The sequence below is a fragment of the Pezoporus wallicus genome, unplaced genomic scaffold, assembly GCF_028554395.1.
Source record: "Pezoporus wallicus isolate ANWC-B61680 ecotype Strahan unplaced genomic scaffold, APGP_CSIRO_Pwel_v1 contig_8232, whole genome shotgun sequence".
NCBI lineage: Eukaryota > Metazoa > Chordata > Aves > Psittaciformes > Psittacidae > Pezoporus > Pezoporus wallicus.
Window position 1 is genome coordinate 2538308 of NW_026637105.1, and position 25652 is coordinate 2563959.

Genomic DNA, 25652 nt, shown 5'->3' on the forward strand with positions numbered 1-25652 from the left:
GCATCACCCAACCTTTGCAATTCCCTGTCCTGATGGACCCAAGCTGCTGCAGATGCAGAGCAGGTGGCGCAGGAGGCCGAGAGCTGCAGCAGGCCAGCAAGGAGGAATGACACGGGAAGGAGGCGAAGCACCAGGGTTTGGGACGTGAAGCAAGCGCAGGAGGTGGCTGAGGGCTGACAAGGCAGCTGCTGGGAAAGGCCCTACATGCAGAGCACGTGCTCCAACCTCCTGCTGAATCACACAGGGTCTGTCTTAATCGAAAGCCTCCAAGAGCAGAGCTTGCAGTTTGTGTGGCACCATCAGCGCCCGGGCAGAGCACAGGAGTGACCTGCTTTCACATCCCACAGTCACCCTCCCTCCCTCCAGCAAACACTTGATGATCTACCTGAGAACTGGACATTCCCACCAGAGGCTTTCTAGCCTCGGGCTTTGGAGCACTCTTGGTTTTATTTAGTCAGGTTCAGCCAACTCCGGGGATGAAAGCGAGATGAAGGAGTGTTTTATTAAGAAAGAGTCCATCATTACTTAAAAAGAAAAGAAAAAAAACCCTTTCTCTGTCCTCCTTGGGACAGGTTGGAGGCTTCTCAGCCTGGTTACTCTGAGCACGAGGCCTGTGCATGCTCCTCCTACGCAGTAAACCCCAGACTTCTGCCTCAAGTCTCACTGCAGAAGCGACATCTCAATCTGATTTTTTCCTCCTTTGGATCTCTCTTGGTCATGATGGGTAGGAGAAGACATAGCTGAGGTCAGTCTCCTTATCTTGCTTCTCTTCTCCTGCTGCCCATGCCTTCACCTGCCTAAATCTCTCGTGCTCCTAAGGAAAGACTTGGCTTTCCATCACCTTCCTGCAAAAACACTGCTCCGTGCAGCAGGGCTGAAGCACGAGAGGTCAAACCCTTACAGAGAGGGAGTCCAGCAGCCAGACCTCTGCCTGGAAAAGCTTTCACTTCATCTGAGTCACACGGCCCGGAGATCCCTTAAGCTCCTGGTAGGAAAAGGAGAGGTGTCAAAACAGGGAGCAGCCGTGGAAGGGGTGGGTGTGTTACAGATCCATCACTTCTTCTTCCACAGCTTTGTCCTGAGATTGCACATACCTCTCCTGTACTGCAAGTGTGCTGATAAGGCAGTAATTAAGGAAAACAAGGGGCTGGGTTCAAACACTCCCTTCTGCAAGGAGCTCTTAACGTTCTCAGTGAGGAACCAGCCCCATATTAGCCTCAAGGCTGGCAGGAAGACGGCAGTACTGGCAGCAGCACACAGCACCTGAGTTATTTCTGGCTCTGGCTGATCCCAGACCTGACAAGTACAGGAGAATCAATTGTATGGTTTGGATGAGATGGAATGAACCACTCCAGGTTGGTGTGAGAGACAGGGAAGTTGTCAAAAGAGTCTTCCCACATTCACAGTATCAATTAGCAACGACTGTGGTGGCTTTGGCATGGACAACTGTCTGTAAGGTCAGGGCTGAGCCCTACCAACTCGCTGCATAGGTCTCACCCAAACAGCATCAGATGATGCTGGGAACAACCAGGGCCTGCAAACTGCCAGCCACACCTCCAGTTTGTCCTTCCCCAAGGAAGGACAAACTAAAACTCAACAGACAGAGGGTCAGTGGTGAAGGATACGAAGTGAAGTGGAAATCAGCTCCCACTGCTGCCGACATCAATGCTTCAAGGCTCCTGTGCTCCTGGTCTCCAAAGGAATAGCCATTGGCTTTGTCCACTGCCTGCATCACCTGCTGCATGCTCTGCTTGTCCTGGAAGGGAGGGAGATGACACACAGGGAATCTGGTCCTTCCCCTGGGGCAAGACAGCTCCTTCCCCAGGGGCGCAAAGGGACACAGGACAAACAGGGGCACCCACTGCTGAGCCCGAATACGTGATGGGCTGACACCCTCCACCTTCTCCCTCCCTTTCATCACCTCTTGTCTCAGCCCATTTGCCCTTGTTGGCAGCGCTGCAAACTACCAGATGAACATTTGCAGCCCTTCCTTCCAAATGTATTCCTCCCAGTCTTCTAATTATTTTAGGCTCCCTAATTTAACGTTTTAGGTTAATACTTTGTCCAGATTTGAAGCACAGGCACAGAAGAGCTGAATGCAGCGGGACCCCAGGACACACACAAGGCCCACACAGCCCTGAGCTCATCAGCCTTTTCTTTTCCCTTGGCTGCCACAGATCACTCACAAGCGTTTCACTCTCCTCCTCCATTCCCAAGTCTTTCCACAGCTCCTCCTCCCTCCCCAAATCTCTTTCAGCTCTCATGGCTCTAAGCAGACACAACCTGGCTGCTACCAAACTGCTGGCCAAACACTCAGTGCTCCCTGTTCTCTCTGCCCCACTCCTGCCTCCTCACCTGGACGTTGAGTGGAACGAAGGACACCAGGCTGTAGTCCTCAATCACCTCCACCAGCTTCTCATTGAGGCGGCGGTAGTTTCTGAAGAAGGGGTCAGAAGCTAAATGGTCAACCAGATAGGAGAGGTCCAGGACCTCTGTGTAATAATCCAGGTTGAAAGCTGCATGGAAACACCAAGAAGCTCTGAAGGCAGCTTGTAAATTGAAGAACCCAGTGAGATTTACACCAGTTCCCCATCCATCTCCCAGCGATGCATCCCTCAACACCTCCTTTGTACCCGTCCCAGCCCAATTCCATGTGTGTCTCTCTCCCAGGCTCTTACCCAGTTTGCCATATTGCTCAATCAGGTCCATCTTGGAGAGGACATTGACATGGGGCAGCTCCACGTGCAGCATGGTGGACAGGGAGGTGCAGAGAACAGAGATGAACTTGCCAGGGTCTGTGCAGTAGTGAGAATCCACCAAGTGCACTGCAGCCAACTGGACAGCAAAGGCACAGAAGGACAGCACCAGGTCAGACCCATGATGGAGTGGCTATAGGACAACCTGTTCAAGACCTGACTATAACCACATAGACCCCCATACAGGGAAAGTTATCACCTACCTCCTGAATAGAAAACATCCTCACATACAAGTGCATGCATATAGCAAGTCTATCCCACCACACTCCCATCCCACCTTGGGGATTGAGAACTCAGGGTGCTGCTGCTCAGAAAGGGCTGTAGGGATGGTTAGAGGGGTGCTGAGCCTCACCAGCACTACTGAAAAACACAAATCTGCAACTGCTGCCCTTTACTTCCTTTGCAGCTGAAGTTTCCATGCCTGTCTGGACTCAGCAGGGTTTTGGGTACTGGGAGCTGGGGTTAACTCTCCTGAACACCACGACTGCTTCCAGATGTCCACCTTCCCCTCAGGAATGCTCAGGAGCAGTGACTGCAGCACACCACGTTCTGCTGGGAGAACCAATTGCCCTGTGGTTTGCAATAATAATTAATAATTACACTAATGAGCAGGTTGATTCCTGGCGTTTTGTGGAGCTGTAACAATGTGGTCTGAGATCTCTGTTAAGTTACTGCCTCTTACACAACGTTACTCAAAGCCAGGGCTCTGTAGTTGAGTGTGGCTGAGTCACAGCTATGCTTCTGCAGCAGAAAAGAGCCAGTTTCAAGCTGACAGGCACTCGGGCCAGCATCACCACAGCAATGCAACTCTCTTTTTTTAGCAACCCCAATTGCATGCACATTTATTTAAATCAAAATCATCTCTAATGCGCCGATTCCCAGTGACATTCTCAAGCAAATGAACTTGCCCTTCTTGCTCACACCACACATGGTTTGCACATTCATGCTTTGGCCCAAATGCAAAGCAAATGCAACGTAAGCAAGTTCGCTTGCTTGTGGGACTCTTCTCACCTGTGCTTCCTCATTTGCATCGTCCATTGTGCAAGAAAGCACAGAGCACGTACTACAACGTGCAGAGCACTGGGGCTGGGCTGCAGCAGAGCCAGGGTGGGCTCCTGCACAGGACACAGTGAGCAGTGCAGGGTAAAGGATCCCTCCTTGCCCAGTGCACCCATCGACCTCTGAAATACAGCACCCGCTCTGATATAACACACAAGGTCTGTGGAGAGGACCCTGGAGCACAGTGTGAGCGTGTGAGGAAGGAACCTATGCCTTTGGTCATGATAATCCTACTGCAGTCTTGCCCGGAGAAGAGAAGGCTCCAGGGAGGCCTCGTAACAGTCTTCCAATACCTAAAGGGAGCCCCCAAGAAATATAGAGAGGGGCTTTGGACAAAGGCCTGTAGGGACAGGCCATGGGGAATGGCTTTAAGCTGCCCGAGGGGAGACTGAGATGAGCTCTTAGGCAGAAGCTCTTCTCTGTGAGGGTGCTGAGGCGCTGGCACAGGGTGCCCAGAGAAGCTGTGGCTGCCCCATCCCTGGCAGTGTTCAAGGCCAGGTTGGACACAGGGGCTTGGAGCAAGCTGCTCCAGTGGAAGGGGTCCCTGCCCGTGGCAGGGGGTTGGGACTGGATGAGCTTTAAGGTCTCTTCCAACAGAAACCAGTCTGGGATTCTATGATTAAATGCCCTGAACAAGCCACTCTTTTGCAAATCCTCTGAGCGTAAAATGGGGTGAAATCCCCCTCCTGCCCTGATAAAGCCATTTCACTTGAGATGCCAAACAGGTCAGTAAAGAACACAGTTTGTTAGTCCCCACCATCAAAAGCTCTTCCTATGAAGTGTGCAGCTTCTGAGCCCTTTGCACAAGCTCACGGGGCCCTGTGGAGCCTCAAACTTACCCTGAAATTCCACTTGACCAACTGTGCGAAGATGTTCTTCAGGGCATCGTGGTGGGTGTAGAGCTCCACCTGCCCGGGGCAGTCAAACAAGTAGTAGTGACCCCTGAACGCAGCCAGCTTCTCCTGCAGCCAGTCAAAGTTGGCCTCCAGGTACTCCATGCAGTAGATCAACCCCCCGTTGGGCCCCAGCTTCAGGCTCTCCATGACGTCGGGCAGGGTGATGAGCTCGGCGATGTCCACGGAGCATTGGTAGGGCATGGTCTCGTTGGCAGGGTCCAGGTTCACCACCGTCACCTTGCGCCCAAGCCTGCCCATGAACTCCTGCATGCCATGGCAGTACGTTGTCTTGCCAGAGCCCGGAGGGCCGATTACCACCTGGCCAAAGGCCAGCGAGCTCCCCTTGCTGCCCTCAGACATGTTGGCTCATCTCCTTCCCTCGGCTGCAGAAGGAAAATCCACCGTTTACCGTTTTATTTGCATTGATACGAACGGGAGAGCTGCTGGAATTCACACCGAAGGGAGCATGTGGAAAGGAAGGGGAAGGGGCCATTGTGTCCCTGCTTGCACTGCTGAGCCCCACGCCGGGGGGGACGTTACCCTGTCACCCCCCAGCTGGCGATGCTGTGGCTGGAAACAAGCACAAACACCCCCCCCCCCCAACCAGACCCACAGGGCTGTGCCTGAGGGGGCAGATCCCTCCCTGCTGCCCGCTGTGGGGTGAGGTTTACCCTAACGGGGTCCTTCCTGATGTGGCAGGGGCACCGGTTCCCTCCCCTCCATTGCTCCACGCCCTCCCTCCTCCCCATAGCGTTCCACATCCCCTCTCCTGCATGCTCCTTCCCGCACCCTCACAGGGAAGCTCTTCCGCCTCAGAGCTCACCCCAATCCCCCCCCCCCGGCACGTTAAAGCCATTCCCCCTCGTCCCATGAGCCGCATCCTCTTCTCCCCACGTCCCTTTATCCCCCACCACGTTCCCCCTTCTCCCCAGTAACCCCCGTTCTCCTCCATACCCCCTGCCCAGCTCCCTTCACGGCCCATGGCCCCCACAGCCGCCCGTAGGCCGCTCGCCGCCGCCGGTGCTCCGGGCACTGGGTCCGGGTGTCCGCGGGCCCCGAGCGCTGCGTTCCGGGGTAGGAACGGCGGCTGCCAACACAGCACCCTCTAGCGGCCGGAGGGACGCGTAGCTCCTCCAGCGCCGGGACTCGACCCCGGATCTGAATCCCGGCATCAGGGGGTGGGGTCGCGGGTTCGAGTCCCGCCGCCGGCCCTTGTCCCTCCAGCACAACCCAAACCCTCCGTCTGCCTCCAAGAGAAGGGGAAATCACTCCCTGCATCCCACCCGACACGGCGAGAGCCTTAAGGAAGGTCAAGGGGAGCCCGCCTGCGGAGTGCCCACCAATCCCCATTCAACCCTCCAGTACTGGGTCACTAGGACGAAGGCTTCCCATCCCCCTCGGCATCCAAGAAGAGTGCCTGCGTCAGGAAAACGGGGCAGAGCATGTTCAGAGAGCTGTGGAAGGAAGCACCCGCTACGCCCGACCGCAGGGCAACGCCTCCCGCAGAATTCCTCTGGAGGCTGCCAGGACAAGTCTTTCATCCCGATGAGTTTCTCCCAGGAGTGTGGGATCACCACACCCAAGCAACGCGAAGCTGCAGGCCAGCAGGGAGCTTTCAGCAGGACAGTTACCGTGCCACGGCTCACCCTGTCTGTACTTGTCCTTCCCTGGGTCTCAGGCAACCATGAACTATGAGTTCTGGGTTGTTAGGCTCACCTAGCACACAGGCTTGGTTGATTCAGGCATTAGTAGCGACTTTAAACCACCAGTCAGAAGTGCAACACCCTTCCCAGTTCCCACTGGACAGGATCAGTGCTATTTTCCCTCATTGGAGGGTTCAATTAGGGGAAAAAAACCCCACCGACACAATTTGTTACAAGTGTGTATTTCTTCCAAAAATAAATATAAAAACACCCTGCTTCAAACCTGAGACCAGGAGCCAGCCTGTGCTCAGCAGGAGTGGAACCATCCCAAAGGCTCTGTGACAGTCTCTGCTCAGTGGGACTGGGCACTGAAGCTCTGCAGAGCGCCATGGGATGCCCGGACAAATGCCATGTGCTGCCTGTACTTCATGGCAGTGGGTGGCTGGCGCCTGAGCAGGTGGTCACCACTGTCCTTTGGGTCAGGGTCATCGTAGATGGTTGAGATGAGGATGGGAGAGTCCTGCCGGGGCTTTTTCACCCTGATGAAAGTTGACAGTTTCTCCCCGTGGTACCTAGAAGGAAGCAGGAAATGTTTGGTCCCACATTGCTGAGGCAGACAGGCACCCCTGTGAAACCCAGCTCCTTTCCTTCACCTCCTGCACAGGAGAGGTGTCCTTGTAATAAGCATTCTTATCCTATTCCTGGCTGTGAGAACTGTAGAACAAGAGCCAGCCCTCACAGTGAAGCACACCACCACACAAAGCCTCCAGCGCCTTCTCCTGAGAAGGCAGGGCTGAGGTGCATGGCTACAGCTCAGGTAGCTGGGGCTCTCCCTGCTAGAGTACCATAGCAGAGGTGACTCTCAGTCCTCAAGCACAGCTCTCCCTTTGTGTTTGTGTGCTGTAGAAACCTACAAACGATTTCCAGTTCTACTCTTAACACCATACACCCCTGTAAGGAGCACTGAACCCATCAGGAACAGCAGCATAGTTGGCTCTGGGGTGCTGTGGCAGGCCCTGCCACCAGCTGCACAAAGGCAGATCCCTGTTCCTTCTGCAGCCAGTTAGCTGCTGTGTCAGCCCAGATTGCTCAGGCAGAAGCTCTGAACACCACCCAGCAAGTGATGGTTGGGTACTTACCCCAGCCCCCTCTTACATCTGGGGTTCTGACCCTCATTGTCCAGAGCTTCAGCCATTCCGGAGTTGCTGCTCCCCAGCCCCAGCCCCTCCGTCCAGCCCTGCTGCTCCAGCACCTTCCTGCCAAAGCCCTGGGAGAGAGGAAAAAAACCATCACAGAGCTGCTGGACAAAGCCCCCCATATCTTCTGCAGAATGCTCTGCCCCTTCCTCACATCTAAGACCTCTCCTCCCCCTAACTCACAAGTGCTGCCACCTCCTGCCCTGCCCCATCAGCTCCTGAGCATGTATCCAAGGCTCACCTTGGTGTATCTCTCAAAGGCACCAATCTGCTGCCTTGAAACAGACCCATCCTCCAAACCGTCCCGGAGTCGCTGCTCCAGACGCATCTGGACCGAGTCCCGAGCATCCTTATCACCTCCATCTAGGGAGAAAGAAGCAAGAGTCAGAGCAGCACAGCTTAGGAAAGCTGCTCACTCCCATCATTTCCCCCAGAGCAGCACGCAACAAGGAAGCAGAACCTGTTCTTCTTGGCAGCTCTCACTGCCAGACAAGAAGAAACGCTGTTTGATGTACCCTGACGTCTTGGACGCTTTCAAAGGATGACAAAGCCAAAGAATTCCTCACTGCAGAAATTCTGCAGGGTCAGAGTTTCCCAACCTCCCTGGTTTCCTGAGTGTGTGTGGGGGTTCAGCTCAAGATACCTTTGTCATAGTAGATGCTCATGTCCACATCCCAGTCATCTGCAGTCTGCTCATCGAAGTCTGCCAAGAGAAAGGAAACACCAGTTTTGGGGACAGTTGTGGAAGCCTGACACAGAAGAGCTGTTTGATGGTGGCCCAGATCCCTATTCTCTCTAACAAAATGGGAAGGAAACGGTATTAGAAGCTCTGCACACCACAGTGCTTACACAAGGGGCTGCCAGCATGACCACTGGGGTCTCTGGTGACTGGATTGAACCACTGCAGGTTTTGTGCTTGAGGGAAGGTTTAAAAAGCAATGGCAAGATACCCACATCTGCAGCTGATGTGGAGTGTTCCTATGGGGTGACGTGATTTACCTGCAGGCCTGCCCCCCCCCAGCTCGTGGTGGTTAGTTTGTGGCTCAGTGACACAAACACCAACATTACCTCCATCCTGCTCCTGCCAGTACTGAGCATCTGTGTAGAAGACAAGGCCAGAGCCGCCCTTCTCCCACTTCAGCTCAATCTCCTCTTCAAAGAGCCTCTCCTCCACACGGTCCTGCTTGGTCACGTCCTCGTACAGAGCCTCGTGGCGCTCCCATTCCTCACAGGTATCATTGTCCTGCAAAGGAGGTGGAGAAAGGTGGGTGCCAGACAGCACCCGGCCTCCCCCGTTTCCCTCACCCTCACAGCACCTTCCCTATGAAACAGCTTTGTCGACAGAGCTCGTCTCAGCCTGCTGCTTTCAGGCACTAACACGACCAGCACTGATGACTTCATTCCCCTGACTAATGCCATCTTCAGAGTCAGCAGAGAGAAGTGGTGAAAAATACCACATCACACCCACTTCAGAGCATGCTTTCAGCGGTGTACTCCCTCTGGAACACAAAGATGCCCATGTAAGGAGCAGGTGTGTTGGACAGAAAGTCAGCACTAGCAACAAATTAATTCCACTCATGTTGATCCCTAAAGAGATTGTGCTGGTTCCAGGGAAGCAGCTCACTGGCACGGCCACAGAGCAGACTGACAGCTTTACTGCTGCCTGCCCACTTCTGGGTAGAGTCCTCTAATGAAGACATTAACCAGCTGAGGAAGAGCCAAAAGAATGGCTGGAGATCCAGGAAACAGCCTGTGAGAAACAGCTACAGGAGTCTGTTTAGCCTGGAGAAGAAAACACTGAATACAAAGTTTGTAAAGCAAGGAACAAAGCATTCCTTGTGTCCGCTGTTGCTAGGAGAACCTAATGGCATAAAACTGCAGCAAGGATTCAGCATCTAAGTTAATTCCGGTGTAGCAAAGAACGGGAATGGCTTGCCTCAGGATTGTGCTGGCTCCGTAATAATAGAGGGCTGTGAGAACAGGCTAGACAGGCGTCTGTCAGGTGGAGAGAAGGGAGAAAGTCTCCGGAGAGCCTGTCCAGCCCAGTTTTCTAGGAGTCTTTGTCATGAAAGCCATTTTTCTCCGAATGACTACCTTCAGTGCAGGAGCAATCAAGGTCAGCCATTTGTGCAGCTCCATGCATCGTTTCCAGCACATGAATGTGCTCCCAAATCTCATTTACAAGCAACAGCAGAGCTGGGCCAACCTGCCAAACAGCAGGGCAGGGATCTGCTCCTGTAGCACCAGCCTCCTCCTGTGCCTGCTCCTCTGGACTGAACCCTTTGGGCTCAACCCTGACCAAACCCTTTGGGCTCAACCCCTACAACCACCCTGCTTTGGACAGGCAATTTTGGAGGTGTTAATGCCTACATTGTCCACGTGCCAAGATGTGAACACCCTCATGTTAACACTGTTTTTAGACAAGCAATTTATATAACAAAGATAAAAAGCAAGCTCTGAGAGCTGTACTGGCCTTCCCAGCTGTGCAGCTGCAGTGGGCAGCTCTGGATGGTGCTAGAAACATCCACTTACATCATCTGAGTGCGATTCCTCTTCCTCCTTCTCCTGCCCCTCCTCATCTTCCTCAGCACGGGCTGGGTGAATCACCTCAGATGTTGCCACAGGCCCCTCATCCTCTGTGATCTCATCCCCTGTAGCAGTGTAAACTCTTTCTTCTTCTATAACTGTCTCAGTGTTCCGGTATTCAAAAGGCACGTTCCCATACCGATGGCATGAGCCAGTCTTTGGGAAATTCAGCTGCAACTTCTTGATAATCCAGGGAGGCAGCCTGCAGGCCCGGATCAGCTCCAGGAAAACCTTCAGGGGGGTGCCCACGTTCCCATAAGGCATGAAGGAAGGAGGGTTGAACTCAGGCAGCCGCTTCAAGTCTGCTTCGGCAATAGAGTCACCTACAGCCGGTCCATGCCCGCAGCAGGGAGACGTCTCTGTGCCTGCAGGAGGGAAGGAACGGCTTTGTGAGGGAAAACACTCCACCACAGAGGGGTAAATCACGTCCCTCCCAGGCAGGAGAGGGATAAGCAGGCTCCAAAATGACTCTTTTTGCCTCAGAAAGGATTTAATGTCTTAAGGAAGCCCTATGAGGGCTTTCAACACTCAGGCTGGCGCCCGCAGGGAGCCCAACAGGTCCTCCAGGCCCATCAGAGGAGACCCGACCCGACCCAACCCGACCCGACCTCCCCTCCCGTTGCTCGTACCTGTGCCGGGGCTGAAGCGGACCCTACGGATGAGGCAGCGGCCGGGCAGCGAGGCACCGCCGGGCCCGACCCACCGCTTGCCCGAGTACATGCGGACGAAGCGGCGGGCGCGGCCGGGCCGCACGGCCACCAGGCAGGAGCAAGTGCGCGGCGCCGCGGCCTCCTCACCGCTCCCCGCCGGCGGGCGCTCGGGGCGGTGCCGGTAGTGGAAGCAGAGGAAGCCGCCGGCCTCTATGAACTGGCTGAAGTAGGCGCGGAGCTGTGCGGAGCGCAGCGCGGCCGGGATGCCGCTCACCAGGCAGTACCGAGCGGCGCCGCCATTACTCCCCGGCGCCGCCATCTTGCCCGGCCGGCACGGCGCGCTCTGATGACGTAGGTCACCGAAGCGCGGAGTGGGCGCCGCCTGGTGGCCAGGAGGGATCTGGGGGGATCACAAGCTCTGGGGGTGGCCAAGCCGCAGTGGGGGTCACAAGCCATGGGGGTGTGAGGGTGCTGGGGGTCTCCAAGCCCCACATGCCATGCAGTGTGGCCCCATACAAGGGGTTCTCTCTCTTGCTGAAGCTCCAGTGCCATGTGTCCCCCCATGGAGGGGTGCCCCATAGCATCAGACCTGCTCCATGGGCAGTGACACCGGGGGGGTGTCACAGCAGAGGGGGCAGCGCACAGCGATCCCTGCCCCGGGGGCAGGATGGAGGCACCGGGGGCTCTGCCCTGCGCCTGGCTTCGGGGTAGCTCTGGCACCCACGTGCCATGACTCACGCACGTGTCACCGGGCGCGGGGCTGCCCGTGGTTGGCGTGGGCCTCATCCGGTGACTCACGCCCTCCCTGCCCCATGGAAAACGGCCGTCATGGGGCTGAGATCACCTTGGAAGCCTCTGTCCCTGCTGAGCGGCACCGGCGAGAGGGCTCGAGGTGTTTTCATGAGCAGGAGGAGGACGGGGCGTGGGGAGGCTTCGTGTGGCTTCACCCAACCCTCATCTGGGCCGGGCGTTTGAGCCTCTTGGCAGCTGCATGTGCATCCAGGTGAGTCAGAGCATCCACTTCTGACACCACCAGTGGGCCGGGAGCCTTGGGTGAGGCTCAGCGCCTGGAGAACGGTCAATTCCTTGTGTCCCATCACAACGCTCCCTCCCCATGGCAAGGCAGATGGATTTCTATGGAAAGGCCCTGTCCTTTGGAGCACCCTTTCCATGCTAGCCCCCCTCAGAAATGGCACCCCAGCTCTAACAAATCACCACCACGTTCCAAAACATAAAACATTTTATTAAAAAAATAATTTATTACAACTTATATACAAACTCCAGACTGTTTCCTTATAAAATACTGACATCTAACTTGTGGCAGAAGCTGCAGGCAGGAGGAATGAGCTTTCCAGGCTCTATCTTCAACAAGGAATCTTTGGCTCAACTGCTAAAGTAGCTCAGTTCAGCTCCACAGTGTTTGCAGCTCGGGGTTTGCTCACTGGCCCAAATGCTCTTAGTAACCCACTGTGGCATTTCATGGTGTTAAAGAGAAAAGATGGAGTCAGACAGAGAGGGAAATCTGCACACTCTGCAAGATCTGATACTGTTTTTTCCCCTTTTGGTGCCTTAGGAAGATCTTTCATGAATAGTTCTAAGATTTCAAGCACAATAAACAGAGCAAGACTTCACCCAGACCTAATCCCACCATGTTTATGATCGGGAAGCGATGCTGAGGACATGCCTCAAAACCACAGTCAAGCTGTTAGCTGAGGACACACCTCGTCTCTTGGAGTTAACAGCAAAATGCACATTGATTTCAATGGGATCAAGGATTCACTGAGGAAAAACCAGGCTGGGCTCTAACCTGCCCTGCTCCATGCTCTGTTCTCCTGAAACGGAGACCAGGAGCTGCTGTAAACACCAGCTGAACTGGAGTTGTTTCTCTGCCTGCTCTGCTGCAGCCTAGCAGAATCCTCCTGCCTCATCCTTACTGCAATCCCTGCAGAGTCCAAGGCTAAATCCCTGCTCCCAGATGCACTTTCCTTGCCTGGCAAGGTGTGGGGAGCACCCATGGGGCTGGGGGCTGAGCATGGCTCCTCAGCACGCCGCAGGAGCCAGCTGCCTGCCCGTTATCTCATAGAGCATTTCGGCAAGGAGCTCCACGATGTCCGCGTTGCCGATGATGGGTCGGAAGAAGAGATCCGTGATGAGGGCAGGAGGGATGGATTTCAAGGTGGAGGTGATGAGCAAAATGCGGGCGAAGCGGCCCTGGTCCTCGGGGTGCAGGGGCTGCAGCACCTCCTGAAGCGCTCGCTGGGCTTCCTGCTGGAGGCTCTCGATGTACAGGGAGGCCCTCAGCCCAGGGACGTCTGCCGAGGGACAGGGGAAAAGATGGGGATGAAGGAGGCTGGAAAAACACGCCAGCTTTTGTCCATCCCACCCTTCCCTATTTCTCAGAAGGGATCTCCAAGGCCATACTAATGAGGTGTATGCAGCACTACCGAGTTGTGCCAGGGCTGCCGTTTGAAGGAGGAAAAGTAATTAGCTGGGCAAACTACTGCTGTACATCAATCCTGAAGTGCTTTAGTGCATGCAGGGCTGGCAAAGCTCTCTGACATCCCTCCTCCCCGCTTCCTGGCACTTTCGGTAGCAGGGAGTGTTAAGAATGAGGTAATGGGATGATCTGAGGGTCCCCAAGCCAAGGGGCACACATGGAGATGCTGATGGGAGCAGGGTGAGCTCTCCCACCAGCAGGCAGAGCCATGAGCACTGAGCACTCACCAGGATTGAAGAGAATGGCTCCTTTCAGGTAGGCATACTCCTTGGGGCTCAGGTCCAGGCTCCAGAAGGTGTTGAGGCAGCACTGCAGCCGCTGCACAGCCGCCAGCGTGGGCTGTGCCCACTCAGGCTCCTGCCGTTTGCTTTGCCCATTGAGGAGGATCTTCTTGAGCATGCTGGGGGCTGGGGTCTCCATCACCTCAAAGGTCACCATCTCCTGGACCAGCCCCAGGAGGAAAAGGGGGACCCAGCAGCTGTCCAGCAGCAGGAGCTGGTCCTCTCGGGGCAGCAGGTTGAAGGAAGGGAGGTTTTTCATGAAGCTGATGGTCTTTACCAGCACGTTGGAGGCTGCCTGGCAGGTGATGTGGGGCGTGCGGAGGCAGACGGTGCGGCGCTGGTGGCAGAGGCAGCGCTGCTGCACTGGGCTGTGGCTGAGGTTCTGGCTGAGGAGGGTGTAGAGGATGGCGGTGTGCTTGTCCTCGCTGTGGCACTGGCACCTCTCACAGTCCATGGCCATGCTGCTGCTGGTCATAGCCGAGCCGAGGGGCTGGATCCTCAGCAAAACTCAGCTCCTGCTACAGCAGATGGGAGAGAGACATAAAATCCCTCCGGAACCCTCCGCTGCAGGCTGGATTCTCCCTGTCTTCCCAGCTCTGCCAGCCCATAGCCGCTCAAACCAGCTCTTATAAGGCCAGGCCAGGAGTGAAACACCCCTCCACAGCCTTGACCGCGCTGTGATTAAGCAGTCATTATAAAAGCCCAACCACCCACTGTCACCCGGGCTGATTGGCCGGGGCAAAGGAGTTTGTGCACCGTGTCAACGGCCGTTTTCTCAATGAAGCAGCAAGGGAAGGGGCCAGTGGGTTGGGCGACCTTATCACCATTCCCCAAACAGTATAAACAAAGTCATTAACCCAGCCTGTACCATGGCACCAAGGCTCCCGCGCTGCCGGCGGTGTCGCTGCCGGCAGGGTCACACGCACTCGTCTGGGGCCTCCCTTCCATGACCTGCGTGCTCCGGCCTTGGAACAACCAACCTGGAAGTTGTTTTAGCAGCACCTGTTTGCCTGACCTTGCTCAGGAGACTCTGGTTGTTAGAGAGGAGGAAGAGAGAGGCGGCGAGCCATGGGCTGCGGCGGTCAGCCCCAGGCGAGGCACAGGGATCTGTTCGGGTCTCTCGGGGGAAGCGCAGGGCAGGAGAAGGGCAAATTCTTGGATTTTCACCTGGAATTATTGAGTGGTTTTAGTCATTGAGCAGCAGGAATTGAAGCAGGGAAGCAGCAGCTTCTAATCATGGGTTTCCAGAGGGGGTGTGTGTGTGTGTGAAGAGAGGAGGGCACAGAGGGAGACACCCCCCCCTCAATCCTAACACACACACAGAGGGATGGCAAAAAATACCCCATCTGAAGGTTCAATCAGATAGGGGCAACTCGTTTTACCTTGCTTTCAGATGTGTTTCATCGGCACCACGGGCTGCCAGCCCCCAAGCACACCAGAACTGGGTTGTTTGGGCAGGGAAGGCTCAGTATGGCACAGCTATAGAACCAATGAGCCTGGAAAAGACCTTTAAGACCATCGAGTCCAGCCATTACCCCAGGACCGCGCCTAACCCGTGACAATGAGGGCACACCAGCACATGGGCAACAGGAGACATAAAAGCATGAGGATTTGGGGGTTTTACCTTCTCTGCTACCCCATCTCCTCCCGCGGGGAGATGAGAAACCAGAGCGATGGGATCAGACCACTCCAAGGCACCTCCCGTCCCTCGAGCAACCTCTGCTCTTCACCCTATCCGTGTGCCAGGATCATTCTCCACCACCCCACGCTGGTTGTGAGGCCAGACCCAGGCTCGCGGGTGACGGGGGCCAAGGTGCAGAGCCGGCGTCCCCGGGAGGGCAGCGCAAGGCCCAAGGCAGGCTCAGGGGCCTGCACCGAGCTTTCTGGAAAGGCCTGGACAGGCGGTTGCTATAGCAACCGAACCCCGCGCCTCGCGTCCCACCCTTCCTCCCACTGATTGGTTCGTGCTGTTGTCAATCAGCAGAGAGACGCTTTGGGATTGGTGGACGTAAGAAGCGCGCGGTTGCGTTTGCTCTTCCGTTGGCGCCGCTTCCGGTTCCGGTCGCCGGTGTGAGGGGCTGAGGCGGGCGCCATGGGGCTGAGCGCGGAGGATGCGGCGGAGCAGGAGGACCGCTTTGACGGCATGCTGCTCGCCATGGCGCAGCAGCACCAGGGCGGCGTGCGCGAGGTAGCGCCGCCGGCACCGGGAGGCAGCGGCGGGAGCTTCCCCGTGTTCCCGAAGGGGAACGGGGACGGGGGGGGGGGGAAGGACGGACCGGGAGGAGAGAGTGGGAAGGGGCGGGAGGGTGGAGGGCCCGGTTTTCCTAGGTGCAAGCGGTGCACAGGAGGCAAGTGTGCTTCTCTCTCTTCCTCCTACGAGAGCGGCCCGGGCCTAGCGCCAGCTCCGGGGAGCGCGGAAGAGCCGGCCGTTAATTAACGGGGTTAATAAGTGGGGTGAGGAGCTTCGGCCTACGCCCTCGCACCCCAACGGAGGTACAGTGCAAGCAGGGCGACAACAAAGCAGAACACCCGAGAGGAGGCTCGGTTCCTGCCGCCCCCCCACGTGCCCAGTCCCTAGCGCCCCCCCCCCCCCGATAACCGATGAGGGGTTGGACTCGACCATGAAGTGCACTTGAACGTGAATGTGGTGCCCTCCTCTGGGACAGGGCTCTGGGGAAGCACCTCATGCTTCCCAGTGTGCCCCTGCAGCGTTCAGAGCCTGCTTTGCTGGAGGTCTGGGACGCATGAGAATCGTTTAGGGACGCAGCTCCTTAGAGCAGCTCCTTGTGCTGCAAGGAAACCTCTGGTTGAAATATGGAGAGGACGGAATGCTTTGGAAATAAAGATAAGCCAAGTCCATCAAGAGTATGGATGTCCATAGGGGTGTTCGGGGGTGCCAGTTTAAAACTGCCAAGTCCATGAGGTATCTGGCAGCCAGGTAGGTGTAAAAATAAAGAGGTCTTGGGGAAGGGTGAGTTTGCACAATTTAAAGGTTTAAGTGTGCAAAGAAGCAAAGTACAGTACATGTGTATATAGAATCGTAGAATAGTTTGGGTTGGAAAGGACCTTAAGATCATCCAGTTCCACCCCCCCTGCCATGGGCAGGGACATCTCCCACTAAACCATGCCACCCAAGGCTCTGTCCAGCCTGACCTTGAATACGGCCAGGGATGGAGCATTCACAACTTCCCTGGGCAGCCCATTCCAGTGCCTTCCTTTTCACTCCAGTCTTTTGACTGAAAATCTAAAGTAGCAGAAAACTACCGAGTATTTCAGTCTATGTACGTGTATAGATGCACATACATACACATACCCACCCGAATTCCTGCCTCACATAACAGCTTGGGGTGTTGGAGTAGCTGTGTCTCCAAGGTGACCTGACAATAAACTGCTTGCCCTTTCCTCATGTCAACCACACAAATACCTCTTCTGGACACTGGGAATCCCGGAGCTGGATTTCCACAAAAGCTGTTGGATTGGGAAACAGCCGCAGGGCTGATTTAAGTACGATCCTGGTACATGGATAGGGAGGATGAAGAGCAGAGGCTGCTCAAGGGACAAGAGGTGGCTTGGTGTGATCTGGTCTCATTGCTCTTTCTTTGTCTCCTCCCCTTCTCCCACCCCCCATCCCTGTTTCTTCTCCCAGCTTGTGAACACGTTCTTTAGTTTCCTGAGGCGTAAAACGGATTTCTTCACCGGGGGAGAAGACGGAGTAGCAGAGAAGGTAAAAAAAACCCCAAATCCTTTATGCCACTTCTGTCTGTGCCGTACTGAGCCTTCCCTGCCTGAACAGCCCAGAGCATTGCGGTGTGCTTGGGGACACTGTGATGCTGATGAAACACATTGCTGAAGCAAGCTAAAACCAGTTGCCTCTATCTGATTGCTCCTTCAAATGGTACCAATGGTGTGGCAGGTTCTTTTGCCACGCTCTGGCCAAAGGCTTGTTTGGAAAGCAAATCTGCCAGACACACTGACTTAACGGTGACACACACCGTGGTGTTGATAACCCCACGTTACGTTGTTTGTTCATCTCAGAAAAAGCACAAAGTCCACATCTCTGCACAGGCGCCTGCACCTTTGTCTGTATGGAGCTGGGGAGCAAGCCTGGGGGTCCGTGCACTGGCAGCCTGAGCTCCTCACCCAGCTCCAGAGCTGAAAAACTCAATTGTTTCCCTGCAGGGAAATAAGATTCAGAGTATTCAGACATGAACTGGCCAAACTTTCTTGCTTATACTTAGCAATATAGCAGTTGTTCTCCCTGGACTGCTGGAACTCCAGCAAATGGGGTGCTGCTGCTGTGCTGAAGGTGTCCGGGTAGATGTTAGTTGCTAAGACAGTGTGTAACTTACTGTATCTCGTATTTAAAGGGACAAAATGAAAGCAGGAAAAGGAAGGAAAAGAGGATGGTTGTAAAGTAAGAAAGATGAAGCCTGCTGTCATTTTTCTTTGCCTAAAGAACAATTTTCCCTGAATTCCTGGGCATGCTCCCAGGGGGTGAAACCAGAGTAGCATTTGAGAGATGACACTGGCCCATGATTCTGGAGGTCCTGGCTACTGTTGCTGCCAACTCCATAGAAATCTCTGTCTGTGCCTTGGCTGGTGTCTGTTAAAATGCTGTGTGGTCTTCTGCAAAGGTGCTCAATGCAGTATCTCTGACACCACAGGAACTGCACCAAGAATTGAACAAATTGCTCCTCTGAAGCAGAAATAGTTTGTGTTGGTTACAAAACTCCAAGGTGTGGATACTTCGAGTTGATTTGGGAAAGAAGTGAACCCTCCTGAAAGTTTCTAGGGTATATATAAACCAGCACCTGACCCCCCCGCCCCGGCTGAGAAATCTCTCCAGTTCCTTTTCTTGGGTTCTATCTACATTGTTTTCCGGAGCAAACTTCAGTTCTCATACGTGCTTCTTTGCACAGTGCCCCTGGTGTTATCAGCCATGGGGCAGTTGCTCTGGCTTCCTGCCTATGTACTCAGCCTCCCTGCTGAGCAGTAGAGCCTTTTGCATCAGAGACCTTGACATTTTGCTTTTCATAGTCACAACAACATGAGAATTGGGACTGGATTTATGTAGGAACTTGCCCCTGAGTGTAAATCATTGAGCTTTTCAAATGTTTCTCCTCTAAAACATGGCACCAAGTCTCCATCTGGAAAAGCCCAGTCATGGGTAAGGTGAGAAGTAGGTAAAAAACTTGGATCTGGTGTCTCTGTTCTTCCAGCTGTGCTGTCCTAGATGGAGTAGCTGTCAAATGGCTGGCTTAGGCATCTGCTCATCCTGGAACTGCACAAAGGGCAGGAGAAATGGAGAACTGTTATTTCCCTCTTACCTCCATGAGAATCCCTGTGTAAGGAAGAACTAGGAAGGGCTACACAGAAATACTTTTTCTGCCACTTTAGATTTTCAGTCAAAAGACTGGAGCGAAAAGGAAGGGAAAAGCCACAACATCTACGGATGTTCTCAGTAAACAGTGAATTGGCTTCATTTAGGTTTGAAAGAGTAGCGGTTGGTTAACCCCCTTTGGTGCTGTTCCTGTCTTTCAGCTGATCACAGACACCTTCAACCATCACAACAAACTGGCCCAGAAGGAACGGAAGGAGAAGAAGGCTCGTCAGGAGGCAGAGCGGCGTGAAAAGTCAGAGCGAGCTGCAAAGCTTGCTAAGGAAAAGCAAGAAGCAAACGAGCCAAGGATTAAGGAACTTACAGATGAGGAAGCAGAAAGGCTGCAGCTGGAAATCAACCAGGTAAAAGCAAGGTCTGGTGCCTGCAGGTACCATTTGGGTCATTTTCACTGGCCTGCGTGTAGTTCTGGTAGCAGTGAAGGCTTGAAATGGCTCAGACTTGTTCCGTTGCAGTGTCAGCTGTCAGCCTGGGCTCAACTGTTGCATTGTAGCAACAACATCTGCTACAGTCATCCAAAGCTGTGAGGACCAAGGGAATCTTCCCCTTAGCAGCACTGCTTTCCTGTAACACTGTTCTAAGGGCTAAAATTTCTTCAGTGCAGGTCTTGAGTCCTGCTCTGTGGTTTCAGCTGAAGAGGTTGAGGCCACCTAGTGTCAGATCAGCAAGTAACACAAGGTGCCAACGTTTGGCTGAGGGTGTTTGTTCTCTTTTTAAGCAGAAGAAAGAGGCACAAGGACAGGTTAACAGTGTCCCAGTGAAACCCTCGGAGGAAGAAGGTGACTCTTCAGATTCTAACAAACAGGTAAAGCTCATTTAGGGGCTTTATTTTAGGCTGAGAGAAATAAGTTTCTGGACAACCCTGGAAACCTCTTTGAATGGGAGGGGTGTGCCCAGTCTGGCATTCTTTAAGAATCACACACTTAATTCCACACTTTACACCTTAAATTGTTGCTTAGGAAACAGATGATGAAGAGGAAGATGAGAAGGACAAAGGAAAACTTAAACCCAATTCTGGCAATGGAGCTGACCTTCCAAATTACAGATGGACACAGACCCTTTCAGAACTCGATGTAAGTGTTGCCTTAGTCCCAGGATTTGAGGAATCTGAGATAGGGACTAAGAGCAGGTGCTCTAAGAACAGTGGAGTCAATGCCCTGGATCTCAGCTATCTGTGGGACACTCTTAGTTGTACTTAGCAGCATTTCAGTAGCTGGGAGAGAGCTTGGCAACTAAACCAGATTCCCCAGAAGCTGCAGTTAACTTTACCAAACCATGGTATTGTTTTAGCAAGACATTAAAATCTGCTTCCCTTTTATGGTTCCTTTGAATTATTGGCCATCTTGTTGCCAAACTTACTCTTGCATTCTTTTACCTCCCACTCACTCAGTACCCCGAGGAAAATATTCCATGTTCTGTCTTACTCTGATGAAACCAAGGCAGAAAGTCTTAGAACAGTAGCATGAGAGGGTGAGGAGAGACTTTACTGCTCAGCTCCTGAAATGTGCTCTTTGTCTCTTCCAGCTGGCCATCCCTTTCAAGGTGAACTTCAGGTTGAAGGGGAAGGACATGGTGGTGGATATCCAGAGACGGCGCCTCAAAGTTGGCCTGAAGGGCCATTCGCCTGTCATTGATGGAGAGCTTTTCAATGAAGTGAAGGTGGAGGAGAGCTCTTGGCTGATTGAAGATGGCAAAACAGTCACTGTGCACCTGGAGAAGGTAAAGCAGAATGAATTGGGGAGGATTCAGACTTGTCTGCCTCTTCCCTGAAATTAGAGTCTGACAAACCCTGTGAAAGCCCTGGGCTTTGTCAGCTGAAACAAGAGCCATGCTTATCCTTGGTACCTGGTCAGGGCTACTGCTGGAAGTGGGGTTTTGCAGGTTCCCCCTGTCTTCAGCCTGACATCATGCTAGTCCAGGATATCACATTGCTCAGCTGGAAGGAGATCAGTCATTTTAAAGTTGTGCCTTAATGGAATAATGCCATGTTTTGACATCTGTTAGTGACATGAAAACCCAAGGACAGACACTATTATTATTGTGTCCCTTCTGGGCCTCTCCAGGCAATTTGGTTGTAATCCCATTTATGTCATGCCAAAGGTGACATCTGACATGCTCTCAAGTTTCCCAGTTGTGGAAATTCAGGCTACCTAAAGTGGTTCGGAATGAAAGCTGTACCCTTTATCCATGTTCAGATTTTCCCTGTGACTGAGGCATAAAATTCCTAGAGCAAGCCCAGGAGAAATAAAATACTTTTGCTACTTCATCCTTCAGATCAACAAGATGGAATGGTGGAACAAACTCGTGTCCACAGACCCAGAAATCAACACCAAGAAGATTAATCCAGAGAACTCAAAGGTAAGAACTCCCTTTGTTCTACTGAATGGAGCCTTCTCTTACATGAACTTAAGTGCTTCCAAAACTCCAAGTGAATGAAGCTGAGTTTATAAATTAGTGTCTGTATAAGTATTTCTGCAGCCTGTGCTCACAGCAAAGCACAACGTCAGTGTGTAGGATCATTAGGATTTTCAAGGACCTTAAGATCATCAAGTTCCAACCCTGTGCCACAGGCATGGACACCTTCCACTAGAGTAGCTTGCTCCAAGCCCTGTCCAATCTGGCCTTGAACATTGCCAGGGATGGGGCAGCCACAGCTTCTCTGGGCAACCCGTATTTGTAACCTCAGTGTATTCAGGTTCTCTGCAAGCAGGGTGTATGTTTAGGTTGAGAAAAGTTATTCCACTTTTAATTAAAGCCCTTGCTTGTAGTTGTCAGACCTGGACAGCGAAACTCGCAGTATGGTGGAGAAAATGATGTATGATCAGCGACAGAAATCCATGGGCCTCCCCACATCTGATGAACAGAAGAAGCAAGACATCTTGAAAAAGTGAGTAGACCTCATTCATTTGTGGGGTTTCCCTTCCCCAAGCTCCTCTCCTCTTCCTCTTTGACACAAATACATGAGCAGAAAGCAGGTTGGCTTTCAATCCTACCTGTGTTTACATCTGCAGTTACACAGGCATTGAATTGGCCAGCCACCAGTGTCTATAAAAGCCCCTGGGGGTAGAAAGCATAACGGGAAATTCTGGGAATAGCCTAGCTCTGGAATTACCCTAATCTGCTTTCAAGTCCAGAAAGCATGTTAGGGACTGGAGGTCCCATCTCTACTGAACTTTAACATGATCTTGATTGTTTTCTAATCTCCCTCTTCTCCATAGCCCAGATAATCTCCCCTCCCTGCAGACTTGCCACCAGAATGCTGTCTCCAAGCCAATAGCACTTTTATGTCTTTATTGCCCTGTTTGGCATAAATGCACCTTGGCAGGGAGGTTACTTACAGAGCTCCCAAGGCCGTGTGGGGAGGTGTGGAGGCAATTCTGGGTCAAGCAACTTCTTCAGCAAGTACAGACCCACAGCTTAGGTTGGAAGGAGGATCGGTGTCGCAGGCCTGACTCCTCTCCTTCCTTAGCTTATCTGTAGTGGCAGAAGCTTTGCTCTGATCAGTGCCCTGAGTACAGCATAGGGTGAAGCTGCTTTGGAGCAGAGGCCACACTTCCTTAGTGCCTGTGTGTTGTTAGTGGAGTGGGAGGTAGCCCTGTCCTGCTGGGAAGTCCACATGCAGGATGCCTTGCTGGCAAGGTCACTCGTTCAGTGCTCTGGAGCTGGGCAGGTTGGCTGGCAAAGAGCAGAGAGGACATTTAGACGTTGTTCAGGCCAAAGCAGACTCAGTGACACTCAGGTGGGTCCTAATCTCTGCCTGTGAAGCCCATCTGGCTGCTAAAAACACACTGTTCTCGCAGCACCTGTTTCCATGGAAGTGGAAGGTGGAAATGCTGTGGTGGTGTTTCAGGGGAAACCATGAGATGAGAGCACGGAGGAAGACAGAGGCCTGCCCTTACTTTATGCATCTCCATCTGGTCCTGTGTTGTGTCCCTTGGTGAACTGCAGAGCAGAGGAGAAAGCCAGGAGCTTCTCCGTGCACTCTTTACTCCTGATCACTCAGAGGCACAGTGAATTGTTCTCAGAACCTTCTAATGTGGCAACCTGAGTCCAAATACTCCTATCTGCCTGCTGGCATTGCAGTACATGTGAAATCAGGTTGCACCTAGCTGGAAACCAGGTTTCTCTGGTTTCTTCCTTCATGAGTTTTCACTGTCACAGCACTGGAGATACTCCCCGTGTCCCCAGGAATGCTTAAGTTAACAAGTTTGATCTTAAATCATAGTCTGCTCTCACAATCTCCCCTCTGCCCTGCAATCTCTCGTTCCTGCTACGTGTCTGTCTGAGAGGTAACAGCTAAAGAGTATGTGTTTGATAATTAATAGCTTCCCTGTGTCTGGACTTGCTGACCTTAATGGCTGGTAGGATTTGTGATACCATTGACCTGAGGAAAAAGGTTGTAGTGTGGGACTGTCCCCTAAGGAGCTCAGCAGAACAGTCCCTGCCCTGCAGGGTGTGGGGACAAAGCAAACTTGACAGTGCAGGAAGTAGGGATGCCTTTTGTCCTCCCGGCAGCCAAACTGTTCTGTGGTTCCTGCTGACTCATGCTCTTGTCTTTGTTTTCCTTGCAGGTTCATGGAACAGCATCCAGAAATGGACTTTTCAAAAGCTAAATTCAACTGAGCCCTCCCCTTCTCCCCCCTCTTTCAGTCATCCCGTTGAATGGGGCAGGATCTGTATTGCTGGACATCCCTTACCTTGGGCGAGTAGACACTTGAGCATCCCCACCCGAGCTTGCAGTGGAGGCAGCTTCACAAAGTCATCCTCAGTTGTCCTGTGTTGAGCAGAACACAAGGCTGCAGCAGCTCCAACTGAAACCATCTGAGACACTTCCCAAAGGGCAGTTAAGAGAGAAGGAGGGGATAGAGCAAAAAGGGAGTTAGAGCAACAGGAGCCAGAGTCGAGAGGTTCTGGGACATACCCTTGATGTATCACTTAGCTTTGTCTCCTGGCTCTTCCGAGCTGCTCATGCACTCTTTGCCATTGCAGTTTGGCAGTAGGTACTCCTGAGTTTTTACTCCCTTCTCATCAGCTTCCTGCTTTTCTGTGAAAACAAGGGCCAGTTTAGTTTGTAAATTCTCCTTCTGCCTCCTTGGGAAGGGAAAACACTGGTCTAAAACCACCAGCTATTGCAGTGGAGACACACTCTGCTCCTCCTTTCCTGCTGCTTCTAGGCTGGAGGGGTTGATCTGCTGCCTTATGGTAAGGGAAGGCTGGGGAGCCTGTGGCTGTGGGCAGGGGAGAGGATGGGGGCCTGTTCTTGCTGGGACTCTGTCTCCTTCCTCTTTCCTAAGAGCCTCTTCCCTTGCTGACTGCTGACAGGCACTGCTGTTCCCTGAGCTCCTGCTGCCGAGTGGCATTTCTCTGCATGTTCTTACCGTGTTCAACCGCAGTGCAACATAAAGGAAAAAACGTGGCTTATTTCCAAGTAGAGCCTGTGGTTTCTCCTGCAGGGGTGTGAGCAGGGAGGGGGCAATGTCTCCAGGCTCCCTGCTCTGGACCGTGGTGCCTGCCTGGCCAAGGAGAGACAGTTGGAACCTCGTGTCTTGCTCCTGAGTGCTGATGAACTCCAGGCTCCACTTAAACACGAGGCTGACCAAGGCCCATTGCTCTAAGCCCTACTCTCCACGTAGCAGCACATGACTGTGCTGAGGAAGCCACCCTTGCCCCAGGTCTCCTTTATGATGAGCTAACAAGGAAAGTCCTTTGCAGGCTACCCCAGATCCCTGCTGCTGTGGTTCTTGTCTCTGCCTCCCTGAAACATTTCCACCTCCAGCCAGAGGGAGTGGGCACAAACGGCTGGAAAACCAGCTTGGGCGAAGTCCAGCCTGGCACTGCACCTGCCTGTTCGGGTTTAGGGCTTTTTTCTACACAATAGGACCTTGTCTGCGTTTAATCTCCCAGTTTTATAGCCTCTTGGGATCAAAACGGCACCCACCCAGTGGAGTAGTGACCTTGTGGGTGAGGAAGGACCCAGGCTGGGGTGGCTGCCGTTGGGATCCTTGTGACTGTTCATCTTACAGCTGCCTGTGCTTTGGCCGTGATAAAGCAGCGCCTTGGAGGTGCTTTGGCCTGGGGTGAGGGTACCTGGCAGTGTCTGGGCTGCACTGGGGTGTGGGTGGGCTGGCAGGGGTGTGATGAGTTTCACCCTGTTCTCAGCTATGTCAAAGCACTGTTGCTGCTCCCTTGTGCAGCTGGAGATCCAGGGGAGCCGGCTGGGCTCTGTCCCTGCAGCAGGATCCAGGACTAAACGGGGCCAGTTCTACACTCTCCCAGTTCATGGCAGCACCCCGAGCCCAGCCTGAGCTTTGTTACTTCCTCTTCACCACCTCAGCCCTGTAACCAGCACCAGAAACCCTGAGCCTGACCTGATCTGCTCGCTGGCATGAATCAGCGGGTGGCAGGTACATGGCCTTGGGGTGCCTGTGCTGCTTGTGGAGCTCATTCCGTGTCACCAAACCCAAAACCTCAGGTCCTCAGCCCCTGCAGGGTCGTGGCTCATGGTGTGTTCAGCAGGGGTCAGGGTAATGGATCTGTGACAATCCACATCTGCCCCTTCAGGCTGCAGGCTGGGAAGCACCTGAGAGCAGACAGAGTGAAGACAAGGAAGAAGCAGTGGCAGGAGCCCCAGAGGAAGCAGAGAGGGAGGGTTTGGGGGTAAAGGAATGTCATTTGGCCTTCCAGGCAGGC

The 25652-nt window shown here is 53.5% G+C and overlaps 4 protein-coding genes across 4 annotated transcripts; 1 reads left to right on the forward strand and 3 right to left on the reverse strand.

Annotated features, from left to right (window-relative positions):
• Positions 1-841: 841 nt before the first annotated feature.
• On the reverse strand, positions 842-5159 carry GPN2 (GPN-loop GTPase 2). The gene is made up of 5 exons (XM_057403574.1): positions 4655-5159; positions 2679-2835; positions 2356-2516; positions 1626-1756; positions 842-1115 (listed from the first exon to the last, which is right to left on the reverse strand). The coding sequence occupies exons 1-5, from the start codon at positions 5069-5071 to the stop codon at positions 1043-1045; spliced, it is 939 nt and encodes a 312-aa protein (XP_057259557.1). The 5' UTR covers positions 5072-5159; the 3' UTR covers positions 842-1042.
• A 1421-nt stretch (positions 5160-6580) lies between these two features.
• Positions 6581-11125, reverse strand: GPATCH3 (G-patch domain containing 3). Its single transcript, XM_057403575.1, has 7 exons — positions 10766-11125; positions 10083-10501; positions 8619-8793; positions 8194-8253; positions 7792-7913; positions 7494-7621; positions 6581-6926 (listed from the first exon to the last, which is right to left on the reverse strand). Exons 1-7 carry the CDS (start codon positions 11103-11105, stop codon positions 6707-6709), a joined length of 1464 nt encoding a protein of 487 aa, XP_057259558.1. The 5' UTR covers positions 11106-11125; the 3' UTR covers positions 6581-6706.
• Positions 11126-12623: 1498 nt separating this feature from the next.
• Positions 12624-14217, reverse strand: NR0B2 (nuclear receptor subfamily 0 group B member 2). Its single transcript, XM_057403576.1, has 2 exons — positions 13511-14217; positions 12624-13098 (listed from the first exon to the last, which is right to left on the reverse strand). Exons 1-2 carry the CDS (start codon positions 14037-14039, stop codon positions 12827-12829), a joined length of 801 nt encoding a protein of 266 aa, XP_057259559.1. The 5' UTR covers positions 14040-14217; the 3' UTR covers positions 12624-12826.
• A 1380-nt stretch (positions 14218-15597) lies between these two features.
• On the forward strand, positions 15598-24393 carry NUDC (nuclear distribution C, dynein complex regulator). The gene is made up of 9 exons (XM_057403577.1): positions 15598-15752; positions 17211-17288; positions 19106-19306; positions 19684-19767; positions 19922-20035; positions 20487-20681; positions 21237-21320; positions 21731-21849; positions 23534-24393. Exons 1-9 carry the CDS (start codon positions 15657-15659, stop codon positions 23583-23585), a joined length of 1023 nt encoding a protein of 340 aa, XP_057259560.1. The 5' UTR covers positions 15598-15656; the 3' UTR covers positions 23586-24393.
• Positions 24394-25652: the final 1259 nt, after the last annotated feature.

What these genes read in the sequence shown, in the direction of transcription:
- GPN2 (XM_057403574.1), bottom strand. Translation starts at nt 5,071, where the DNA reads ATGTCTGAGGGCAGCAAGGGGAGCTCGCTGGCCTTTGGCCAGGTGGTA. An exon ending in TGAGCAATATGGCAAACTGG is followed by an intron (nt 2,517 to 2,678) that starts GTAAGAGCCTGG and finishes GTTTCCATGCAG; the next exon opens with CTTTCAACCTGGATTATTAC. An exon ending in TCGTTCCACTCAACGTCCAG is followed by an intron (nt 1,757 to 2,355) that starts GTGAGGAGGCAG and finishes CCTCCCTTCCAG; the next exon opens with GACAAGCAGAGCATGCAGCA.
- GPATCH3 (XM_057403575.1), bottom strand. Translation starts at nt 11,105, where the DNA reads ATGGCGGCGCCGGGGAGTAATGGCGGCGCCGCTCGGTACTGCCTGGTG. An exon ending in GAGCATCTACTATGACAAAG is followed by an intron (nt 7,914 to 8,193) that starts GTATCTTGAGCT and finishes CTTTCTCCCTAG; the next exon opens with ATGGAGGTGATAAGGATGCT. An exon ending in CCTTTGAGAGATACACCAAG is followed by an intron (nt 7,622 to 7,791) that starts GTGAGCCTTGGA and finishes CCTCTCTCCCAG; the next exon opens with GGCTTTGGCAGGAAGGTGCT.
- NR0B2 (XM_057403576.1), bottom strand. Translation starts at nt 14,039, where the DNA reads ATGACCAGCAGCAGCATGGCCATGGACTGTGAGAGGTGCCAGTGCCAC. An exon ending in AGCCATTCTCTTCAATCCTG is followed by an intron (nt 13,099 to 13,510) that starts GTGAGTGCTCAG and finishes GTCCCTCGGCAG; the next exon opens with ACGTCCCTGGGCTGAGGGCC.
- NUDC (XM_057403577.1), top strand. Translation starts at nt 15,657, where the DNA reads ATGGGGCTGAGCGCGGAGGATGCGGCGGAGCAGGAGGACCGCTTTGAC. An exon ending in ACCAGGGCGGCGTGCGCGAG is followed by an intron (nt 15,753 to 17,210) that starts GTAGCGCCGCCG and finishes TTCTTCTCCCAG; the next exon opens with CTTGTGAACACGTTCTTTAG. An exon ending in AAGCAAGACATCTTGAAAAA is followed by an intron (nt 21,850 to 23,533) that starts GTGAGTAGACCT and finishes TTTTCCTTGCAG; the next exon opens with GTTCATGGAACAGCATCCAG.